The sequence below is a fragment of the Balaenoptera borealis genome (genome assembly GCF_965194805.1).
Source record: "Balaenoptera borealis genome assembly, chromosome: X".
Classification (NCBI taxonomy): Eukaryota; Metazoa; Chordata; class Mammalia; order Artiodactyla; family Balaenopteridae; genus Balaenoptera; species Balaenoptera borealis.
Window position 1 is genome coordinate 124,716,865 of NC_138881.1, and position 22,231 is coordinate 124,739,095.

The following is a 22,231-nucleotide window of genomic DNA, read 5'->3' on the forward strand; positions in this document are numbered from 1 at the left end:
AGCCTTTCCCTGCATCATAGATAAAGAGGAATTTACACATGTTTTCTTCTAGTACTTGTATGGTTTCATTTTTTACATTTAGATTCCCCCCCCTTTTTTTTTTAACTTTATTCTCATGTATGGTGTGAGGTATGGATCTTATTTTATAGTTTTCCAATTGTCCCTGCACCGTTTATTTAAAAAGTGACTTGAAATGCCATCTTCATCACTGAGATTGATGATTTGGGATGCCAGTTTTATACTAAATTTCCATATATGCTTGAGTCTATTTCTCAATATCTCTTAAATAAGTTGATGTTTATACCCAGCCTCTCTCATTGCCTGGCATGTAGCAAGTGTCCTGCAACTAGGAATTTCCATAAGAAGGAGAATATGTAAGAACTGGAAAGCCAGAATATAGGGAAGGGACAGTCATTGTTAAATCTGATAGTCTGATGGTGGGAGCTTCAATACCATGCAGTTCAGGGCTTAATCCAGAATCTCTCTAGTCAGGAGACTGGGCCAGAAGCAGATGGTACTTTGGAGACTTTTGGGAAATTGAGGAAAGCTCACTTTTGGTATGCTTGGCCTGAGATTCCTGTAGTCTGCCCAACTACTGTTGTTGGTTGGCTTTCTTTTCCTTTAAAAACACTGTCTTTTGGTACATTGGGATCAGTAAATCCTACAAATGGACCACTATGGGAGGATATTCAGTTCTGTATTTATTGTCTTTGGGAAAACTCATGATGCAGTAACTGCAAAGACATATACTAGTCACTCCATTACCAAAACTCCCACCTCCACAACACCATGTGTATCTCATGTTTTTTATTTTCTATATTTATGATGCTTTGATATTGTGGACCCTTGTGGACCCAGGGCAGGACTGTCCCTACCAGAATTAGCTAATCTGGGATAAACAACTTACCTACAGCACATCTTTGATATGCAAACCAACTAATCTTGAGTCCATACCCCATCCTCCTCCTTTTCTCAGGCTTCCACAGTCCAGGACACTATCTCTATGCCCTAAATCATCCCAGAGCCAGGCGCTAGACAACTAAGGACCACCCCTATAGCCCAGAGCCTGCCAAAATTACTCAAACTATCCAATCCTAAAGCTGCCCTTCTTGCTTGACCTGTTTCTCCCATCCATCTCTTGGAAAACCACAGTAAAGGTTTTTGCCCATACTTTCCCCTCACTTCTTTTGCCTGCTGGCTGACCTTGGTGGTTCCCTGTGTGGCCCTGTGTGGTGTGCCATGTCCCCTTCTTGGGAACTGTGAGTAACAAACTATCTTTTCAATGGCAGTTGTCTCCTGATCTGTTGGCCTAGCTATACCTGAATAATAATAAAACCTACATTTTAAAACACCATAAGAATGTAATCAACCAAACCCAGAGTGTGGGGAATTTTACAGAACAAATTGCTTAAATTTTTACTAATTTAATTAGTTTAAAATATGTTTTGTTATTGTTGCAATTTTGCATTCTTTGGTTACTAGTGAGACTGAATTTCCCATACTTGTTTAGTAGTTCTGGTTCTTCCTGTGAAGAAGTAAATTGTCTCTTCTTGTCCTTTGACCATTTTATTCAGAGTGTGTTTTAAACCAAACTGGATCAAAATGATTCACAGATTTAAACGTAAAATATTAAACTTTTAGAGGAAAAGAATGTACAGATCTGGGATTTGGTGAAAAATTCTGAGACTTGATACCAAAACCATGATCCATAAAAGGAAATATTTATAAATTGTAACCCATCAAAATTAAACTTAAAAAGTTAAAACAAAACAAAATTTAAAACTCTTGCTCTGTGAAAAACAATGCTAAGAAAACAAAAGACAAGCTACAGACTGGGAGAAAATATTTGCAAACTACATATCCAACAGAGGACTAGAATCTAGGATATATAAAGACCTCTCAGAACTCAACAGGAATAAAACAAATAATCCAATTAGAAAATGGGCAAAATATATGAAGAGACATTTCACTGAAGAGGATACACAGATGGCAGATAAGCACATGAAAATACATTAAACATTGTTAGGTGTCAGGGAATGCAAATTAAAACCATAATGAGATAACGCACTCTTACCATTTGCTCATGCCAGGTTCCTATTATATTATATTATGTTATATTACATTATATTATATCATATCATATTATATATTCACTCATTAAAAAAAACCATAATGAGATATCACTACCTACCTATTAGTATGGCTATAATAAAAAATAGTGATAACACTAAATGCTGATGAGGATATAGAGAAACTAGAATTCTCATATATTGCTTGTGGGAATGTAAAATGATAGTCACTCTAGAAAAAAAGTATGACAATTTCTTATAAAACTAAATATGTAAGTACTATATAACCTGGCAATTGTACTTGGGTATTTATCCCAGATAAATGAAAACTCATGCTCATGTAAAAATGTGTATGCAGATATTCATAGTAGCTTTATTTGTAATAACCCCAAACTGGAAACAACCCAAATGCCCTTCAGTGGGTGATGAATAAACAAACCATGGTACATCCATACCATGGGATACTACTCAGCAATAAAAAAAATGACTTACTGATATACACAAAATCCTTGATTGATACTGAGGACTTGATGGTTAGTGAAGAAACCCAAGCTCAGAAGGTCAATACTGTATGATTCCAATTGTGTAAGCTTCTTGAAATGACAGAATATACAGATGGAGGATAGATTAGTGGTTGCCAAGGGACAGGGTCAGGGATGAGGGGTATAAAGGAGCAGCATCAATGAGTACCTCTGTGGTGAGGCAACGATCTTTTATCTTAATTATGATTATGATTGCATGAGTCTGCACATGTGATTAAATTGCATAGAACCTCTCACACATGTGAGCACATATGAAAACTGGTAACAACTGAATAGCTCTGTGGTCTAGTTAACTGTATTTTACTACAATCATACAAGGTGTCACTACTGAGGAAAACTGGGGGAAACAGTCAGTGGACTCCAAGAACTATATTGCAGCCTCCTGCAAGTCTATAATTATTTCAAAGAAAAGTTTAAAAAGCCACGCTAGATTTTTAATTGGAATAGCATTGAATTACACATTAATCTGGGGGGTCACTGACACCTTTACAATATTAAGTATTCCCATGTTCACTTATTCATTGCCTTTAAAAAATGTTTAAGTCATTTATCACTTTTATCAACCAAAATAGGACAAGGGAGTTTAATGTTAGCTTATTTCAAGTTTAGGGCAAACAAAGTTACTTTATTTTTAAACATTTTACTCCAAATATTCTGCATGACATAAGAGTTTCTGGCTTTTTACGATCTTGAGAAAGAAAAATGGAGCAGGAGGAATCAGGCTTCCTGACTTCAGACTATACTACAAAGCGACAGTCATCAAAACAGTGTGGTACTGGCACAAAAACAGAAATATAGATCAATGGAACAGCATAGAAAGCCCAGAAATAAACTCACACACCTATGGTCAATTAATCTATGACAAAGGAGGCAAGAATATACAATGGAGAAAAAGATGGTCTCTTCAGTAAGTGGTGCTGGGAAAACTGAACAGCTACATGTAAAAAAATGAAATTAGAACAGTCTTAAACACCATGCACAAAAGTAAACTCAAAATGGATTAAAGACCTAAATGTAAGATCGAATACTGTACAACTCTTAGAGGAAAACATAGGCAGGACACTCTTTGACATAAATCACAGCAAAATCTTTTTTGATCTGTCCCCTAGAGTATTGGAAATAAAACAAAAATAAACAAATGGGACCTAATTAAGCTCAAAAGCTTTTGCACAGCAAAGGAAACCATAAACAAAATGAAAAGACAGCCCATAGATTTATTTGCAAATGATGTGACCAACAAGGGATTAATCTCCGAAATTTACAAACAGCTCATGCGGCTCAATATCAGAAGAACAAACAACCCAATCAAAAAAATTGGCAGAAGACCTAAATAGACATTTCTCCAAAAAAGACATACAGATGGCCAACAGGCGCATGGAAAAAATGCTCAACATCTCTAATTATTAGAGAAATGCAAATCTAAACTACAATGAGGTATCACCTCACACTGGTCAGAATGACCATCATTAAAAAGTCTACAAATAACAAATGCTGGAGAGGGTGTGGAGAAAAGGGAACCCTCCTGCACTGTTGGTGGGAATGTAAATTGGTGCAGCCACTATGGAGAACAGTGTGTGGAGATTCCTTAAAAAACTAAAGATAGAGCTACCATATGATCCTGCAATTCCACTCCTGGGTATATATCTGGAGAAAAGCATAATTTGAAAAGATACATGTACCCCTATGTTCATTGCAGCACTGTTTACAATAGCCAAGACATGGAAGCAACCTAAATGTCCATCGACAGATGAATGGATAAAGAAGATGTGGTACATGTATACAATGGACTATTACTCAGCCATTAAGAAGAAGGAAATAATGCCATTTGCAGCAACATGGGTGGATCTGGAGATTATCATACTAAGTGAAGTAAGTCAGACAGAGAAAGGCAAATATCATATGGTATCACTTATATGTGGAATCTTAAAAAAAATGATACAAATGAACTTAGTTACAAAACAGAAACAGACTCACTGACTTAGAGAATGAACTTATGGTTACCAGGCGGGGAGGGGTTCGGGGGAAGGATAGATTGGGAGTTTGGAATTGACATGTACACACTGCTATATTTAAAATAGATAACCAACAAGAACCTACTGTATAGCACAGGAAACTCTGCTCAATATTCTGTAATAACCTAAATGGGGAAAGAATTTGAAAAAGAATAGATACATGTTTATGTATAACTGAATCACTTTGCAGTACACCTGAAACTAACACAGCATTGTAAATCAACTATACTCCAATATAAAATAAAAATTTTAAATAAATAAATAAATAGAAGGAAAAAAGTTACTGGCTTTTTAGATAGTCCTCTTTATAGTAATTTTTAGAGTGTGCACTCCAGATTACTACATATATCTCTAACTTTTCACAGTCTAAGTAAAGATAATATTATAATACTTTATATAAAATATAGAAACCTTCCAACATTAGAGGTCAATTTAGCCCTTCTCTGTCCTTTATTCTGTAGTTGTCATATGTATTACATCTGCATATAGAGCCTATGAGACAACATCATCATTTTTGCTTTAAATAGTCATATGTATTTTAAGAAATTAAGAGGAACACAAATAGCTTTCAGTATTTAGCAAGATATTTGCCACTTCCATTTTTTAAAGGAGTAACTCATTTCCATTTGGTTAATTTCCCTTCAGTCTGATAAAGAACTTCCTTTTGTCAAGAGGTCAAGTAGTATCTAGGCAGCTGCTCAGTTGGCTTGTCACACTTACATAGATTCAGCTGGTAAAGAGACAACAAGTCCAAATGGATTCAGTTTATTACTTAGGCAACAAGAGCAAGATCAGTATGGCACTAGTACCCCATATCTCTAGTCCCACAGGATGATACTGAACCAGAGGGGCCAGGTGACAGGTGGCATGAACAATGGATTCCTCTGCCATTGAGGAGTCAACTTTAAACAACAGTAGATATTTTTATAGCATGCAGCTAGCTGTACCCTAAGGAGGGGGTGGGACATGGTGGAAAGTCCTGTGGTCAACTGGCATTAGGGAGATGGATGAGAACAGCCCTGTGATAGATCCTCACCAGGCTGCTTATTTCCTTTGCTCCAGGAGGAATTGCAGAGTGTTCTTCCAAGACCCAGGTTAGATTGTGGTCACGCCTTGACTAAGTGGTCCATATAGAGCCAAAAGCGTCACTGGGGCACCATGTTGTGGAGCTGTTCTCCTACACCTTTAGTACTTCTTGTAGTTCAGGTCTGCTGGCAAAGATTTTTTTTTTTTTTTTTTTACTTTTGTTTTATCTGAAAATGTCTTTGTTTTTCCTTTATTCTTGAAGAATATATTTGCTGAGTATAGAATTCTGGGTTGGCTTTTTTTCCATCACTTTAAAGACAGTGCTCTTTTCTGGCCTCCATTGTTTCAGATGTCACCCATATTTGAAACTTTTCCCCCTCTGTATATAAAGCATTGTTTTTCTCTGGCTGCTTTTATGATTTTCTAATTATGTTTGGTTTTCAGTGGTTTGACTGTGATATTCCCAGAGTTTTCTTTTCTACCTTCTTGGGGTTTGCTGAGCTTCTTGAATCTTGAAAGTTATGTCTTTCTCTAAATTGGGGGAAACAAGCCATTACACATTCATTATTTTTTTCTACCTCATTCTCCCCCACCTCTCCCTCTAGAACTGTAATTCCATGTATGTTAGACCTTTGGATATTGTTCCATATGTGCTAGAGGCTCTGTTCGTGTTTTTGTTGCCTGAAATATTTTTCTCTCTGTTCTTAAGATTGGATATTTCTATTGTTCTATCTTAAGATTACTGAAACTTTGCCTCTTCCATTTCCATTCTGTTGTTAAGCCCATCCTGTGATGTTTTTAAATTTTTTTTCAGGTATTATATTTTTCCAATTTTGGAACTTTTATTTGGTTCTCTTTTTTTTTAATGGTTCCTATTTCTCTGATGTGATTTTCTATCTTTTCATTCATTGTGAGCATATTTTCTCTTACTCCCTTGAGCATAGTTATAATAATCACTTTAAAATTCTTTTTTGCTAATTCCAGCATCTGGGTCATTTCAGGTTTGTTTTCTGTTGATTGTTTTAGCACTTGCAGATGGATCACAATTTCCTGGTTCTTTATATGTTGAATAATGTTGGATTGTAGCCTGGTTATTTTCAGTGTTATCTTATGGATACTCTGGATCCTGATTTATTCCTTCAAAAAATATTGATTTTATTGTTTTGGTGGACAGTTGATGTGGTTAGATTTTAAACTCTAAACTTTGCTTCTTGGCGATAGTTGAAATCTTAGTTCAGGGCTTTGATCTTTAGCTAAATCCTTTCCCACTTATGTGTGATTCAGGAGTCAGCTGAGATTGGGAGGGTCTATAGACAGAAATTGGAGCTCCCTCTGTCTCTGGCTCTCTTCTTTCCAGGATTCGCCCCTTACTTTCCAATGGTTGTGGTCCTGAACTCTGTCCTATAGTTCTTCATACCAGCAAGATTGTTAATTTACTGTTGGTGTCTTATTCTTGGTGTCCTAGCCACTTAGCAGTTTTAGTTTGCCCTCAGTCTAAAAGCTGTAAAAATGGGCAACTCACCTTGTGTCAACTCCCCTTCAGAATATACCTGCTTCTGTTCATCCTCCAGTCTCTTCATGTTGTGGTTTCTTTATATTTTTCCCAGAGTATATAGTTGCTCTCTACAGGAGGATCAGGATCAAGAGGAGTTTACTCAGCCATATCTGGAGAAGAAACTATGCTGCCCCATTTTGATTTTACTCTCGCCAATTTGTCCTTAATGTGGGATTCTGTCACAGAAGGTAGTCTTGGCAGGTCAGCTTTGAGAATGCATAGGGGCTACATTCCTTCAGCTGCTTCAGTCCTTTTTGCCATAGGCCCCTTGCACTCACTTGGTATTAGTACAAGTGGTACAACCCCTCCCAGTTTCACCTGCTGTTCTCAATTGTCCCACCATACTTTCCAGGGAATACCCATTGGCTGTTTTTCCTAGTGAGATTCTATTCCACTAGAGTTGTTGGCTATCTTGGGTTGTAATATGTAACTCTGAGGAGAAACTAAACCTTAAGCCTTGGCTGGTGCCCCTCAGTGAGTCTGATAGGGAAGATATGCCTCCGGGGAGAAAACCTCTAGTGTTACAAATGGTGACTGGGCCTCGGCATTCCTTTCTTTCAAGAGAAGCCTCTCCCAGCTGTACTCCTGGAGCTTTCAGGGTTACTGTTGTATGGATGCAGGTAGGGAAGAACTCTTAAGGGACAGCCAGTCTATATGCACATGTTACCTAGGACCCATCATTCCAGCCAGCCCTGAACTCCACCCTGAAGTTACCCTGCCACCCCTGGTGGGTACAGGTCTATGGCTTACATGCCTTCCGGTGGCAAAGGGGCAGAAAATGGTCTTCTCAGGGCAAAGATAAGGAGAGAAAAAGGAGCACATTAAAAAAAAGTTTCCCACCTTAACCTCTGTCCATTGTTCCTGTCCTTCTTTTGCAGGCTGCCTTCCCACCCTCCACCCCCCGCCCCAAGTCCTACCCAACTCAGCTCCCTGACCCATCCACCCTTTGTTTTCCTAGAGGTTTCCTCCCTGCTTTTATGCTACTTTTATAGAACCATTCATCTCTGGATTCTGTGATGTGTCCTGGGTTGGGTTCTGGCCAGTTTGTAATTTTGCAAGTTTACTAAGAACTGGGATAAATACCTCTTTTTATTTAAAACAATGAAAATACCTAGAATTCTTTAGGTATATATTTCAGGACATTGGAACTTAACAATGAGAGATTCCTTCTGAACCCTAGAAGACCTTCGAGAATTTCAAACAATGAAGAATAATTGATCCTCAGCTTTGGGTGCTTCCCCAGTTAATGACATAGACATAATATTACCATCCATGGTGTAGATGTAAAATGTACCTTTACAGATGTATGTTCTAACAGTATAGGAGACGATTTTTATTTTCATAAAATGTCTCACCAGTAGGCTAGAAAGTAATGAATGACGTTTCCTGTGGCATTATTGACCAGACATAGGACTGTGGTTGCAATATTTGTTATCTAATAAAACTAAAAATATCTGATTAATTTTTTTTTCCTGTACTTATGGGCTTTGTTTATAATCTTATGAGGGTAAGTTATAATTTATAGCTTCCAAAGAGATGAGGATTATAGAAAGTTTGAATGAAAAACAAGCCATATCAAATTCCTCTAGCTCTTAATTTTGTCTGAGCTATTAAAACCCAATTAGACAAGACCAAATTCCTGTTGATTAGAAGCTTCAGAAATCTGATAAATGAATGCTAACATAGTTATGGGAGTCCATTGCTTTCTACTCCATGTAGTCTTTTGCAAAAAGGCATTGTGTCCTATTAATAACAAGTGTGTGTTCCATGAATATACTCATTCACTTTGAGAAGACAGCCCCAACCATTTACAATCCAATGATTCCAACTGTTTAAGCAAATGAGTGCATGAGCCATTAGCCAGCTTCTTTCCTTCTTACATCTTCTCTCATTAGTACTCCATCCCCATCCCCATGTCTGTCAAAGCTCTGTTCATGTTCTACGTGACCAGCTCAAAAAATATCGAGCCCAATCCCTCCTCCATAAGACAGAATTGATTGTTTCCTCCTTTATTCTTCTCTTCTTCTCTAACACCTAGCCCAGAACCTGGCCTGCAGTAAGTGGCAGGTGAATGCAGTAAGAGTAAAACCAACTGCAAAATGTTATCATTTTTAGAGATTGTCCACAAAGATGGTGCTTTCCAAAGGCCTCTCTCCTTTACTGCCAAGACCCAAGCAAGTGTGCTAACTAAGACAGACCACTTGTCTAAGATTTGCTATGGCTATTTATATCGGAAGCAGAGGGAACCAAGAAGCATGGCATTTACTGAGCCTGTGGATGCCTGCATTAGCTTGCCTGTGCTTGAGGATGTAGGGCAAGGTACTCCTGATTTGTGTACTTGGTCAGGGCATGCCATGAGCCCGGAGACAGGCCTCTTCCATCAATCACAGGCTTCTGCACTCACCGTGGCCCAACTACAAGGAAGTGTGTAACAGATGTGTTTGGTGATATTTTCAAGGGGAAAAAAAGTGCTATTAGAATACAAGGTGTTGACTTTCTTCTACAGAAAACATCCCCTCGTGTTTCAGCTGAAACCCTTCGAATTTTGAAACCTTTCAAAGAGTAGTGGATATCCCTTTTTTGTTACATTGATGAATGAGTTATTCACCTCTGCCCCCTCCTCATGTGTTCTTCATTTGAGGCAAACATGATGCTCGTTTGACTTTTGCATCCTCAGATTAATTCCAAGTGGAACAACCTAATACATCTCCCCAGGGTTGGAGCTTAAATTCTGAGGACATCATTTTTTGTTTTCAAATGAAGCTGACTTCAAGAAGGAACAGCAGACCAAGAAGCATTGCTGGCCTTCTCTGTTTTGCCAAGCATCTCTCGCGAGAAAAGAGCTTGTGGAATTTGGCTCCATTTCCCACAGCCCTGGGATAAGGGTCGCATGTAAACAATAATATCCTGTGCTACTTGGGGCTCATTTAACTGTCTTTGTTGCTTTAGAAGGACCTGCCAAGCAGGGTGTTTCTCAGAGCTCATGCTTGACATTCCAGAAATGCTGTAGGGTCCACTTCAAACATGGTACTCCATACCACCGAGCTTGTGACTGTTGGTGCACTCTTGATTGCCACTGAGCTTCGCGTTGACACGTTTTTTCAAATCACATGGGAAGTGTACCCTCTGTGAAGAATGAATCTGGTCCTCTGAGGGCGGACCTGTCATTGCAGGAGGCCTCTGCACTTACCACTTGGGTGTTTCCTTAGAAAGCTGCGGTAGCCTGGAGCCTAGGATGACCAAGTTTGCTGAACTAGGAACAGTGAGGTGATTTTTGCAAGGTAAGCTGTTATGTTGTTGGTAGATCAGTAAGCTGGCAGTCAGGAGACCTGGGCTCTACTCCCCAGCTGACTAGCTCTTTGGTCTTGTGAAACGTCCTTGGTCTCTCTGGCCTCAGTTTTCACATTCTCAGATGATAGGATATGCTAGGTAATCTCTACATTCCTTTCTGGGAGTCAGGAAACAGAAGCTCCCAGTCTAGGCTCTCCTGCTTACTAACTCTGACTTGGGACAAGTCGCTTAGCCACCCAGCCTCAGCTCTCCATCCCCTGGAGAGGCCAGGGTCTCCTCTACCTGCCTCACCTGGTGGTTGGGATGGTCAGGTCAGGAAACATCTTTCACTCAGCACTTACTGAGCAACTGCCCTGGGGCACCAGCTTGACGGATGGCGAAGATGTAAAGGTTGTTACATCATCTGTTACTACTCCTAATGTTAGTTAGAATTTAGTGAGCTCTTCCTACTGCCAGGCACTTAGGTACGGTATCCCATTTAGTTTCCATTTTATGGATAAAGAAACTGATGTTTGGAGAGGTTGAATAACTTGCTCAGGATCGTGTAGCTAGGCAGAGCTGAAACTGAGATTTGTACTAGGATTCTGTTCTTTATTTTAAAAGTTAAAAACATCTCACCTGCTGCCAAGGAGCTTGTGTTGCTATTATTATTGCTTTTCTGGGCCCCAGTGCCCGAATCCCATGACCCGGAAGCTGCGTGCACGTGAGGAGAGGCAGAGGAGGGGACCAGTCTGGCTGGGGCTGAAGGAGAGGGTCTCTGTGCAGACACTGCCTGGAGCAGCGCAGTCAGTGAAAAGCCCTGAGGTGCAGCCCAGGTCCACAAGCTAGAGGAAGTCCAAGTGTATTGCTCAGGCTGAGGGACCAGATGGACCAGGCATTAAGGTGGTAGATGGGGAAGACGTGGAACACAGCAGTGAGGATAAGAGCGACGCTGTGGGTCACAGGCCAGCATGAAGTGCTTGGGTCCAGTTGCCAAGACGAGCCATTCCTTGAGGCTAGTTTTGAAGCTGCTCATGGGATGGCATGTGAATAGGCCAACTGCATCTGAAGAGCCAGGCAGAGGGCAAAACAAGCCCTCAGTGTCCTTACCTGTAGGAGAAAGGCAGGGGGCTAAACGAGTTCTGAGGGCACCCCCGTGTCAGACGTTGCCCACGTCAGCAGGTCTGCAGAGCCTCCAGGGCTCTGAGCAGCAAAGAAGTGATCTTGCTGGGCCACTGTCCTCTGTTAGAGGGTGACCCTGAGTCCCTGAGATGCTAGGATTCTCTTCTGATTATGTCAGGAGCTGCACTGGCAGGACCCCTGCCCCCCACGAAGCAATAGCCCCGCTGCCTTCCTGCTTTTTGACAGACGCTCCCCAGGATGGCTCTGCCGTCAGGGGGAGTGGTCTTTCCGGCCTGCAGAGGGTTGTCCAGCCACACCTAGCTCCCAGGGACGTGGCCCAGCTTTTTGTGCTGCTGCTTTACTCCTCTAAGCCCGCTGCTTCTCCGGACCACACTGGTGCTTTCTCCCACCTCTGCTCACCCTAGGGATGGCCCGGCCCCGAGAGAACGGTCTGCTTACCCGAACTTTGGTTGTTAGAAAGATGGTGTTCATCCTGCTAAGGCTTGTGCGTCTGGAATGATGGGCTTAATGGCAGAAGCAGGCCAGGCAGTGGGGGAGAGGGAATCGAGCCCTGGTGCTGGATACAGACACTGGGCCAGAACACATGCTTGGGGAAGTGGCCTTGGTACAGGCAGAGGCAGGCAAGTGGGTGCGGAGCAAGGTAGCAGGCTCGGGGGCCGCAGTGACATTCTGGGAAATGGTCAACATTGAGGGGTCCACAGTAACTAACTCAACAGTAATAGCAATGGCAGGAGCAGATACTTATATGGATGGACGCTGTACCAAGCATTTAACATAGCTTTAATCTTCTGATCTTCACACCAGTCCCATTAGGTAGCAATGCTCTTTCCCCACTTTACGAATGAGGAAACCGAGACACCGAGAGGTTCAGTAACCTGCTCAAAATCACACAGTTAAAGAGTGGGTATGTGAGTATCGCTTGTATCTTCAGCCAATTGGGCAATCATCATCTAGAAGGCCCCTCCTTAGTGGCCAGACCCATCAGTGGGCCAAGGTTCCAGCTCCAGAGAAAAGGGTGGGCAAGACCAAGGCAGGGGGAAAGGGCTCATCCACCCAGCAAGCATGCATTGAGGACCATCCTCTGTGCCACGTGTTGTGGGAAGAGACAAGTAAGATATTCTCATCTGCCAGGGCACTAGTTCTAAAGGGGGCTGAGATAGTTGGTAGGACAACACGTAGGACTTGGGGATAGGAATCGAGGCAAGAGGCTAGTTGTTAAGACTGTGTCAGTGTAAGAGGGGGGCTTGGGGAGAGTTCGGGTCCGGGAGCATCACGGCTTCTCAGGCAGCTGTCCTGGGGGTACCAGATCCAGGAAAGCAGCCTATTCCTAATGCCCCAGCCTCAGGGCTAAGGCCAGGCATTGGCTCCTATGCCTGTGAATGGGTTGGTCTGGGAACTGGGTTGGGCTTGAGCCTCTAGTTGTAAGGATAAGTGAGTCTAGCTGTGGGGATCTGAGTAGAGTGGGGGAATTGAATTGGGGGCTAATGGAACAGAAACCAGGAATGACGCCTCAGCTCCTGCGGGGCCTGTTTCCCCTCTACTATTCCTGTGGAAGCATTGGCCCCAGCTGGGGTAGAAAGCGAAATTAATTTGACACCAGGAGATCCGGGCTCCATATGTTAGTAGAAACTGTGATGTCTGAAGATTCTTGTTGGGATCGCTGAAATTCTTAATAGAAATTCCAGGAAGACCAGAGACATCTGGGAAATATATGTGGATTGAAGTGGAGAGGAATACACAATCTTTTGGGGAAAGTTTCCAGGATCAAGAACCAGCTTTTTTTTTTTTTTTTTCCAATTGTTTTCTCCAAAGTGACACGTTAAGTAATGTACGTGAAAGGCTTTGTAAACTACAGGGCATGACCCTGGTGCAAGGCCTTGTTAACATCTTCATTGTTACAGATCAAGGGATTGGCAACCTCAGGAGTTCACAGGAGGAGATGGAAGCATTTCCGCTCCCCACCCCAGCACCTTCTCTCTGCAACTCAAAAGAAATATTTGGAGCAGATTCTTAATTCTCTGCTGTGCTGACTAGTCACATGTACATCATCAGCCAGGGCCACTGCTACCTGCCGGCAGGGCTCGGATAGGTGCAGGAAGAGGCGGGCAGAGCCCCTTGCCCCTAGCAAGCTTAGCCCATCTCAGTAAGACCGTAAGACCCAGGAAAGTTCAATGGATTAGAACCCTGCCTGGGGGTCAAGCTGCCGGAGTTCAAATCCTGGCTTTGTAACGTCAAGTAGGTTACTTAATGCCTTGTCTATGAAATGGAGAGTTAAATGTTAGCTTCTGCCTCACGGGATGGTTGGGAGGGTTACCTGACTGTCTGTAAAGCTCTCAGCCCAGCCCCTGGCCCACCTCAGCACTGGGTAAACGTCAGCTGCCATTATTCTCCTTTCCCCCTCCTCTACCCTCCTCTTCTTTGTCCTTCTCTGCCTCCTCCCCCTTCTATTTCCCCTCTTTTTCCTCCTCCTTCACCATCAGAGGGCTTTCTAGTGGCTTGGCGGACTAGGGACCAGGTCAGCCTGGCAGGCTGTCGCCTCTCTGTGCTGCTGGCCTAGTTTGGGGAACTAGATCTGGGTCCCTGAGCCCCTGCATTCAGAGCATGAGCCCTCCAGGGCTGTGACTGTGCCTAGCCCTTGCCCCTTTCCGTCCCTGTCCCTGTGACTGAGGTCCTGCCCCCCAGTCTCAAAGCTCCCCGATGCCTATCACTAGCTATCCAGACACACTGGTTACCTGGCTGCTCTTTTTGGTAGTAGTGGCCCACCCAGCAGAGAGCCTCTGGGTGTGGGGTCTTTATATCCTCACCTGCCACCCTACACTGTGACTCCTCACGTGACCTCAGATGACCTAGTGCTTATCTCAGTGAACCTTCCCAACAGCCCTGTGAGGTTGCATAGTTCACTTATTCATTCAGCAGACACTCATTGATCACCTGCTCTGTGCCCTTGGAGGTGTGACCAGCGTGGCACAGTGGAAAGGGAATGGGGGTATTGGAAGAGGCCCTCAGGCAGGATGACAGAGTGGGTAACCTGAACTCCTGAGTCTCACAGACCCACACTTGAACCCTGGCTCTGCCACTCACAGCTGTCACCCCACTTCCCTGTACCTCAGTTTCCTTGTGTGTGAAATGGACATATGAATAGTCCCTATTTCACAGACTGCCTTACAAGCTTCATTTTCTGCTCTGCGCTCTCGCATAATCTGTACATTCCTCGTATTTCTAGTCCGTATTGCAACTTATTCTAATTCCGTCTGCCTTCCCAGCTGTTTTTCTGAGCCCCGGAGGCAGGAACCTCTTGTTTGTGTTTGTATATCTAGTGCCTCCCAGAGTGCCTGGCCCAGAATATACGTTCAGTAAGTCGATGCTGATATGTTAGCACTATGTGGTCATTATTTTTCCAGGTCTGTCTTCCTCGTTAAGCTGGAGGGCAGATACTGTATTTGTTTCAGTATCTGCAGAACGCGGCAGGGGTTTGGCCTGGAGCAGGAACTCAGTAATGCTGATTAAATGAGTAGCTGGACGAGTGGGTGCGTGAGGGAAGGAATGAATGAAGGAACAGATGGAGGCTGATGATTAAGACGGTTTCTTAGAGGCTCACTATTATTAGCGAGGTCACTGTCAGCTTGAGATTCATTTGGATGGATAGCAGGAATGTAAGGTAAGGGCTAGTCTACTTGCTGAGGCCTGATCCTCCTCAGTCTTGTTCGAGGATTTAACACCGTTGACCACCATTTCCTTGAAATCCTTTCCTTGTTTAGTCTCCATGAGATTGAACTACCTGGGGTTTTCTCATGCTTTTCTGACCCCTTCCTTGTTCCTCGTTTTGTTTTGTTGGTGTTGAGTCTTCCTTTTGCTCTTCCACCTCCACTACACACCTCACTGTGATCTAAGTATTCTCTAGGGTTTGGACTGGGCCCTTTCTTCTTTCCCAGTGAAATTAATCGAATCCCAAGGTTTCACTCCTTAGACGCATCTATATGAACGACTCCCAAATCTCTCTCCAGCTCTGACATTTCTTCTGAGCTTCAAGTGTGCATTTTTAAGCTCCTGCTGCACATCTATACCTGGTTCTTTGGCTGTCTTCCTGAACTTCATGTTTAAAATTCTCATCCCGGGACTTCCCTGGTGGCGCAGTGGTTAAGAATCCGCCTGCCAATGCAGGGGACGCGGGTTCGAGCCCTGGTCTGGGAAGATCCCACATGCCGCGGAGCAACTAAGCCCGCGTGCCACAACTACTGAGCCCGTGTGCTGCAACTACTGAAGCCCGTGCGCCTAGAGCCCGTGCTCCGCGGCACCGCAATGAGAAGCCCGCGCACCACAACAAAGAGCAGCCCTGCTCACTGCAACTAGAGAAAGCCCGCGCGGCAACGAAGACCCAGCACAGCCAAAAATAAATAAATTTTTAAAAAAAATAGCATCAAAAAAAAAGTGTTATTAAAAAGTGAAGCACAGAGAGGTTAAGTAACTTGCCCAGAGTCACACAGCTAGCAACTGGCAGAGAAAGGACTTAAAAAATATAAATAAATAAAAATAAAAATAAAATTCTCATCCCTTTTTCCCTAAACTAACCTCTTTCCCCATCTTCTCTTTTCTCATTTCCTCCATCTTCTCTTTTCTCATTAGCAGTAGTGCCTTTCAATCTTTTTTAGCTCATATATATATATATATATGGCATAGTCGTTATAATACATCATCATATATATTATATGTAGTTATAATACATTACATATGTTATATGTAATGTAATAACTACTGTGCCATTATTACATCTAACAAAATTAACAATAATTCTTTAATATCATTTAATACCCAGTCCATATTCAAATTTCCCTGATTTTCCCAAGGATATCATTTTATAGTTAATTTGTTGGAGTTAGCATCCAAACAAAGCCCACACATTGCACTTGGTTATGTCTCGTTAAGTCTTTTATTGCTTTTGAGTTGTTGGAGAAACCAGGTCATTTGCCCTGAAGAATGTCTCACGTTCTCAATTGCTTGATTATTTCCTCATATTGTCCTTGAACTTGTTTCTCTATCCCCTGTGAACTGGTAGTTACGTCTAGAGGCTTTGATTAGATCCAGGTTGAAATTCTGGGGAAAGAATACTTCACAGTCAGGGCTGTGTACCTTCTATCCCGTTATTTCATGAAGCAAATAATGTCTGATTGCCCCACTCTTTAGCTATACTAACATTGATCAGTGGGCTCAGATAGTATCACCTGGAGTCCTTCATTATAAAGGTCCCATCACCCCTTCCCCTAATGGCTTTAACAACCAGTGATGATTACTGCTTAGGTCCATTATTTCATTAAGAGTTGCAAAATGGCATTTTTCTAATTGTTGTTCCTTCTTCATTTATTAGTTGGGGCTTTTCTATAAAGAAGAATTTTACTTATCAGCCATTTAGTTACCTTGAATTACAGTGTAAACAAAAAAAGAAAGGCAGGATAAATGTTTGATACCTTCCTTTTAAAAACATCAATTTTCGGAATGAGTTGGTATCCTAGCAACCTCCAATGGTGACCAACCAAGTCTTTTAAGTACTGTTATGAACCAATGGATTTTTAATGTGTTTCGACCCATTTTAGTCATTCATTTGGTTGCTAAAGTTGTCTCATCTTAGGTCAGTGACAGTCCTTTCAAGTTGGCTTCTGTTTCCTTTTGTCATGATAGATTTCTTGATTTTGGGTTTGATGAGATGTTTCAGGCTCATCTTGCACAATTCCAAACCCAGTCCTGGAGTCAGCCATTTCTCCAAGGAGCTCTAGTGCCTCTTGATGTAAAATGGTATTAAGAGAGCACAGCCTGGGAATTCCCTGGCGGTCCAGTGGTTAAGACTTGGAACTTTCACTGTGGTGTGCGGGTTAAATCCCTTCTGAGGGCTGGGTTTCCTCACCGCTGCTAGGCTGTCAGGTCTTTTCTTTTTAGTTAAAAGAGTTTAGAAAATGCGTATTTTTTAAAAAGGGAAAGTGATGAGTTCCTACTGATAGTTCAAAGTTGAATTTAAGAGTATAGGCTTTTACTTAACATCTTTGATTTTGTAACTGTCTCTTCTCTCCCACTCTGAAAGTCTTGGTTCCTAATGATGTTAATATAATTACTTGCATTCCCCTATATTATATCTGTGACAATTTCAAAGGAACAATTCTAGTGTTACTACCAAGACCAGCGAATGCAATTTAAGATGTCTTTGCTCTTCCTTTTGCCTTTAGAATAAATCCTGCTAGGGAAGTAGTCAAAGTATTGTGTTTTAAAGTCACTTGAAGTAATTTTTCTCTGTGTGGTTATGTTACCAAGTTGATACACAGTTTGATTCATTTGCTTCATTTTTTTTCTGGGTTTTGGGGATTGTTTTTCCTTCCCCTGTTAAATTTAATTTGTATAAAACATTTACATAGTTCCAAAGTCAAAACCGTATAACAGGAGATATTCTAAAAATCCTGCTTCCATCCTACCTCCAATCTTTATCCTCCCTCCCTCTACAGCAATCATGTTTATTAGGTTTTGGTTTGTGCATCCATTGTATGTTTGAATATTAAACAAGTGAGCATAAGTAGTTTTCCACCCCCTATTTCTTACACAAATGTAGCATGTACTACAAACATTGCTCTGCTCCCCCTTTTCCACTTAACATGTCCTAGAGATTGTTCCATGTCACTGTATGGGGATCTTCCTTGCTCCTTTTTTTTTTAACTGTATAGCATGCCATCCCAAAGAGGAACCATAGTTTGTTCAACCAGTCAGTCCATATTGACAGATATTTGGGTTGGTTCCAGTCTTTTGTTACTACAAATGATGCCACCACATGCGGTAGAGGTGTCTGTCCCATGGTTCTCCTGGCTCCAAGCCTCAGTGGCATTCTCAACTCTCCCTTCTGCCTCCTTCTGTACGTCTAATCACTTCTGAACCCTGGTGATTATTCCTTTGTACTCTTCTTGTTTCTGCCTTTCTGTCTCTGTTGCTCTCTCCCAACTTCAGGCACTAGTTGTCTTTGCCTGGATAATAGCAATAGCAGTAGAATCTCTACTCATTTTCTCCCCCCAAGCCAGTCTGTGCTGCACACCACAGCCAAATTCATCTCCTGAAATAATTCTTCCGTCGTGATCTCTTCTCAGCCTACTCAAAAATCTTCAATAATTGCATAAAATCTAAATTCCTTTGTTTGGCATTCAAGGCCTCATGAACTGACCCAAATTTCCTTTCCTGATATTCATTCCCTTTACTTTGGTCTGTAGGCATATTGCTCTGCATATGTGATTTACCAAATATCAGGTTTATTATTACCTTTATACCTTATCTATTTTTCAAAGTTCCATTCAAATTCCAGATCTTTGGAAACCCTACTGGAACCTCAGCCCAGGCTCTCTTTCTCCCTTGAGCTCCTATTCTTTGTGATATCCATTTGAAACTGAGCATAGACTTAGCCCCGAGCCAAATGGAAAGCTCTGATTAAGACCATCTGGTCACTACTGTGAGATCTAAGAAATTCATTGATACATTCATGAAGCATTAACTGAATATCAGAGCAGCATCCAAAGGTGAGGAAAGTGGACCTCTGGATTGGCTAGGGTTCATTCTGACAGTGACCAAGAGGGATGTGGGATTCTATCTGCCTGGAAGCACAGCTAGGAAGATGTTCCAAGGGGGCAATACTTGACTGAGAAATGTGGTAGTAGATTGTGTGTCCCTTCCAAATGTGGATTTAATTCCAATTCAAGGAGAAGAAATTGAACTTTTGTCTGGGGAGAGTGTCTTGTCCAAAGGCTATTGAGTCAAAAATTCCCAAATCCTGGGAGAGCACTACTTTTGCCAACCTTCTCCCATCAAGATAAAACACGGCATTTTGTTTGGTGAGAACCTAGGACTCATACAAGCCTGACATTGCCTAGGCCACCAGCCATGTGACAGGGTGATTGGCCAATCACAAATTACAGAACACTGCATCTATACTGCTTCTTTTCTGTACTTTTCTTGTTGGGGTTGCATTAGCCTTAGTTTCCTAAATTTTGTTTTAAAACTTCACCATCTGGGACTAGAACTATTTTTGCTTTATTTATTTACAATTTAGCCTTTCCCCTTTATTTCCAAAAGGATTTGCAGAAGCTTACCAGTTTAAACATAATGCAAAGTAAGACATAGAACAGAATTGTCTATTTGAAAAAGAAAGAGTCAATATCACCAAATACTTTGGATGAGTGGAATGCTATAGCTGTTGAACACTTGACATTGACTCCGGATTTCTTGGCAGTCAAGGTTAAGTGTTACAGTGGTATGTATTATCTGAGGACCAGAAAGCAGCTATATTCCTCTTTTAAGATCATCTTCTCCCTGACAGGAAACTCAAATGAGGATTTGTCACAAGAACCTTGCATAAGCACATGTGGTAACATAGTGACCCATGTCTTTAACTTTTACAAGTGAAACACAGAATATAACACAGAAATACCAATCAAATCAACAATGCTTATATGAATTGAATTAGGGTTTTGTTTTTGTTCTTGTTCTTGTTTGTTTGAAAAGTTAATTCAACTTGCATACACTGCTAGCTGAAGGCTGAACTGATACAACCACTTTGGAAAGCTGTTTGGCAGTATCTACTAAAGCTAAACAAACATCGACCCTCTGACCCAGCAATCTACCCCATAATTCCACTGCATGTATTCACCAAAAGACATAGACAAGGATGTCCATTAGAGCATTATTTAGTACCAGCCAAATAACAGAAACACCCCAAATGTCCATCAGCAGTGAATATATAAATAAATTGTGGTGCATGTATACAATGGAATACTGTACAAATTAACAAGAACATGGAAAACTCTTACAAACATCATGTTGATCAAAATAAGTCAGACCCTAAAGAATGCACGCACTGTGTGACTCAATTTCTGTAAAATTTGGAAAGAGACAAAATTAAACGATTGCGTTAGAAATCAGGAATAGTGCTAACTTTCAGGAGGAAGGGGAGGAAAATGATGGGCCTGACTGGGCTTCTGGAGACTGGTAACGTTCTATCTGGGGGCCCGGGTAGTGGTTACTTGGGTGTGTTCACTTTATGCTCATTCATTGAGCTGTACAGGTATGAACTATGCACTTTGCTATACGTGTGTTATACTTCAGCAAAAGTTTCAGTATTGATACATGCACATGATAAGATTTCAAACTATATAGAAGAGTGTACAGTGCAAGGGAAGTAACTCTCCCACTCTAAACTCCCATCCCCTCTCATCAGAGTCTATTACTATTGCCAGCTTCTTGTGTATTCTTGAAATGTCCTGTGATAAACAATGGTGTGTACGTATCCATAGGTATATCTTTATTCCTTTTGTTATTTACAAAAAGGGAAGCACACCATATGCATTGTCCTGCCACATGCTTTTTCCATGTAACACTGTGTCTTGGACATCTTTTCCTATCAGTGGTTGGGAAATATCTACCTTCTTCTCTGTAAAGGCTCCATAAAGTATTCCATTGTGGGGATACACTGTGTTTAACCAATCCTCTATTAGTGAACATTCGGGATTTCTCGTTTTTAAAATATGACAATGATATATTAAATATTAAAAATATTTTACACATATCCTTGCACACCCGTGTGGGGTACAGTGGATGTTGGCATCTTTTGTTAGATTATTTAACTACCACATACAGTGAAAATCCCATATAGTCAAAAACACCCTTAAAATTCCCTTAGGAAGGCTGACATACCATATCTTTATCATTCCAGCAGTCTGTTCGCCTGTTTGTCCTCCAGTATTGAAGTAGATCTCTGAGTCTTTGGCTCAGCACCTGATGAGGAGATGAGCTTGTAGTTACGAGCCGTGTTGAATGACATGTATGCGTCTTGAAATACCAGCATCACAATGAGATGATCACTCTGTGAGAGGCACATGGGGATTGAGACTTACTGAGGGATTAACAGAATCACAGCGTCTACCTTACATTCTCTCTAGGGCAGAGCAGGGTCATTGAGAAGAATGGTGGGCACAACTTGCTACATCATTTCAACTGTTGTCTTCTGTCTCTCTCAACTCTCTTTCCTCTATCTTTCTGTCTCTGTCTCTTTCTGTCTCTCTCACACCTTTCTCCCCTCTCCCTCTCTGTATGCTGAGTGCCTACTTTTGAATCTGTATGACTTGCATATGCATATGGTGTGATTCCACTGTATATCTGTAGGATCAATTCCAAGATGTGGGATTTTGTATGTGTGTCTCTTCAAATCATATATATGTTTTATATCATTTCATTATGAAAAAGACATACAAAAGCAGATAGAATTATATAAGGACACCCCTAATCCCATCACCAAACCTCAAAAATGATCAACCCGTGGCCACTCTTTCATCTATACCACATTCACTTTCCCTCTTTCTGTAATATCTTGAAGCAAATTGCAGACCTCAGCTGTAAATAGTTCAGTATGTATTTCTAAAGTGTTAGGACTCTTAAAAAAAATATCCACTATGCAATTATCACAGCTCAAAATGAACAAAACTTCATTAAAATCAACAAATATCCAGCCAGTGTTCCAGTTTCCAATTATCTTACAGTTGGGGTAAAAGGATTCTTGTTTGTTTGAATAAAGCTCTAAATAAGAATAGATACTGTAATTGA

At 41.5% G+C, this 22,231-nt stretch overlaps 1 protein-coding gene across 1 annotated transcript in view; it reads left to right on the plus strand.

Moving 5' to 3' along the window:
* Positions 1-22,231, plus strand: part of LOC309620099 (uncharacterized protein) — a 79,313-nt gene that overhangs the window by 51,548 nt on the left and 5,534 nt on the right. The window contains exon 6 of the mRNA XM_082376194.1: positions 4,308-4,480. Within this exon, the coding sequence (XP_082232320.1) occupies positions 4,308-4,480 (173 nt within the window). The remainder of the gene's footprint in view (positions 1-4,307; positions 4,481-22,231) is intronic.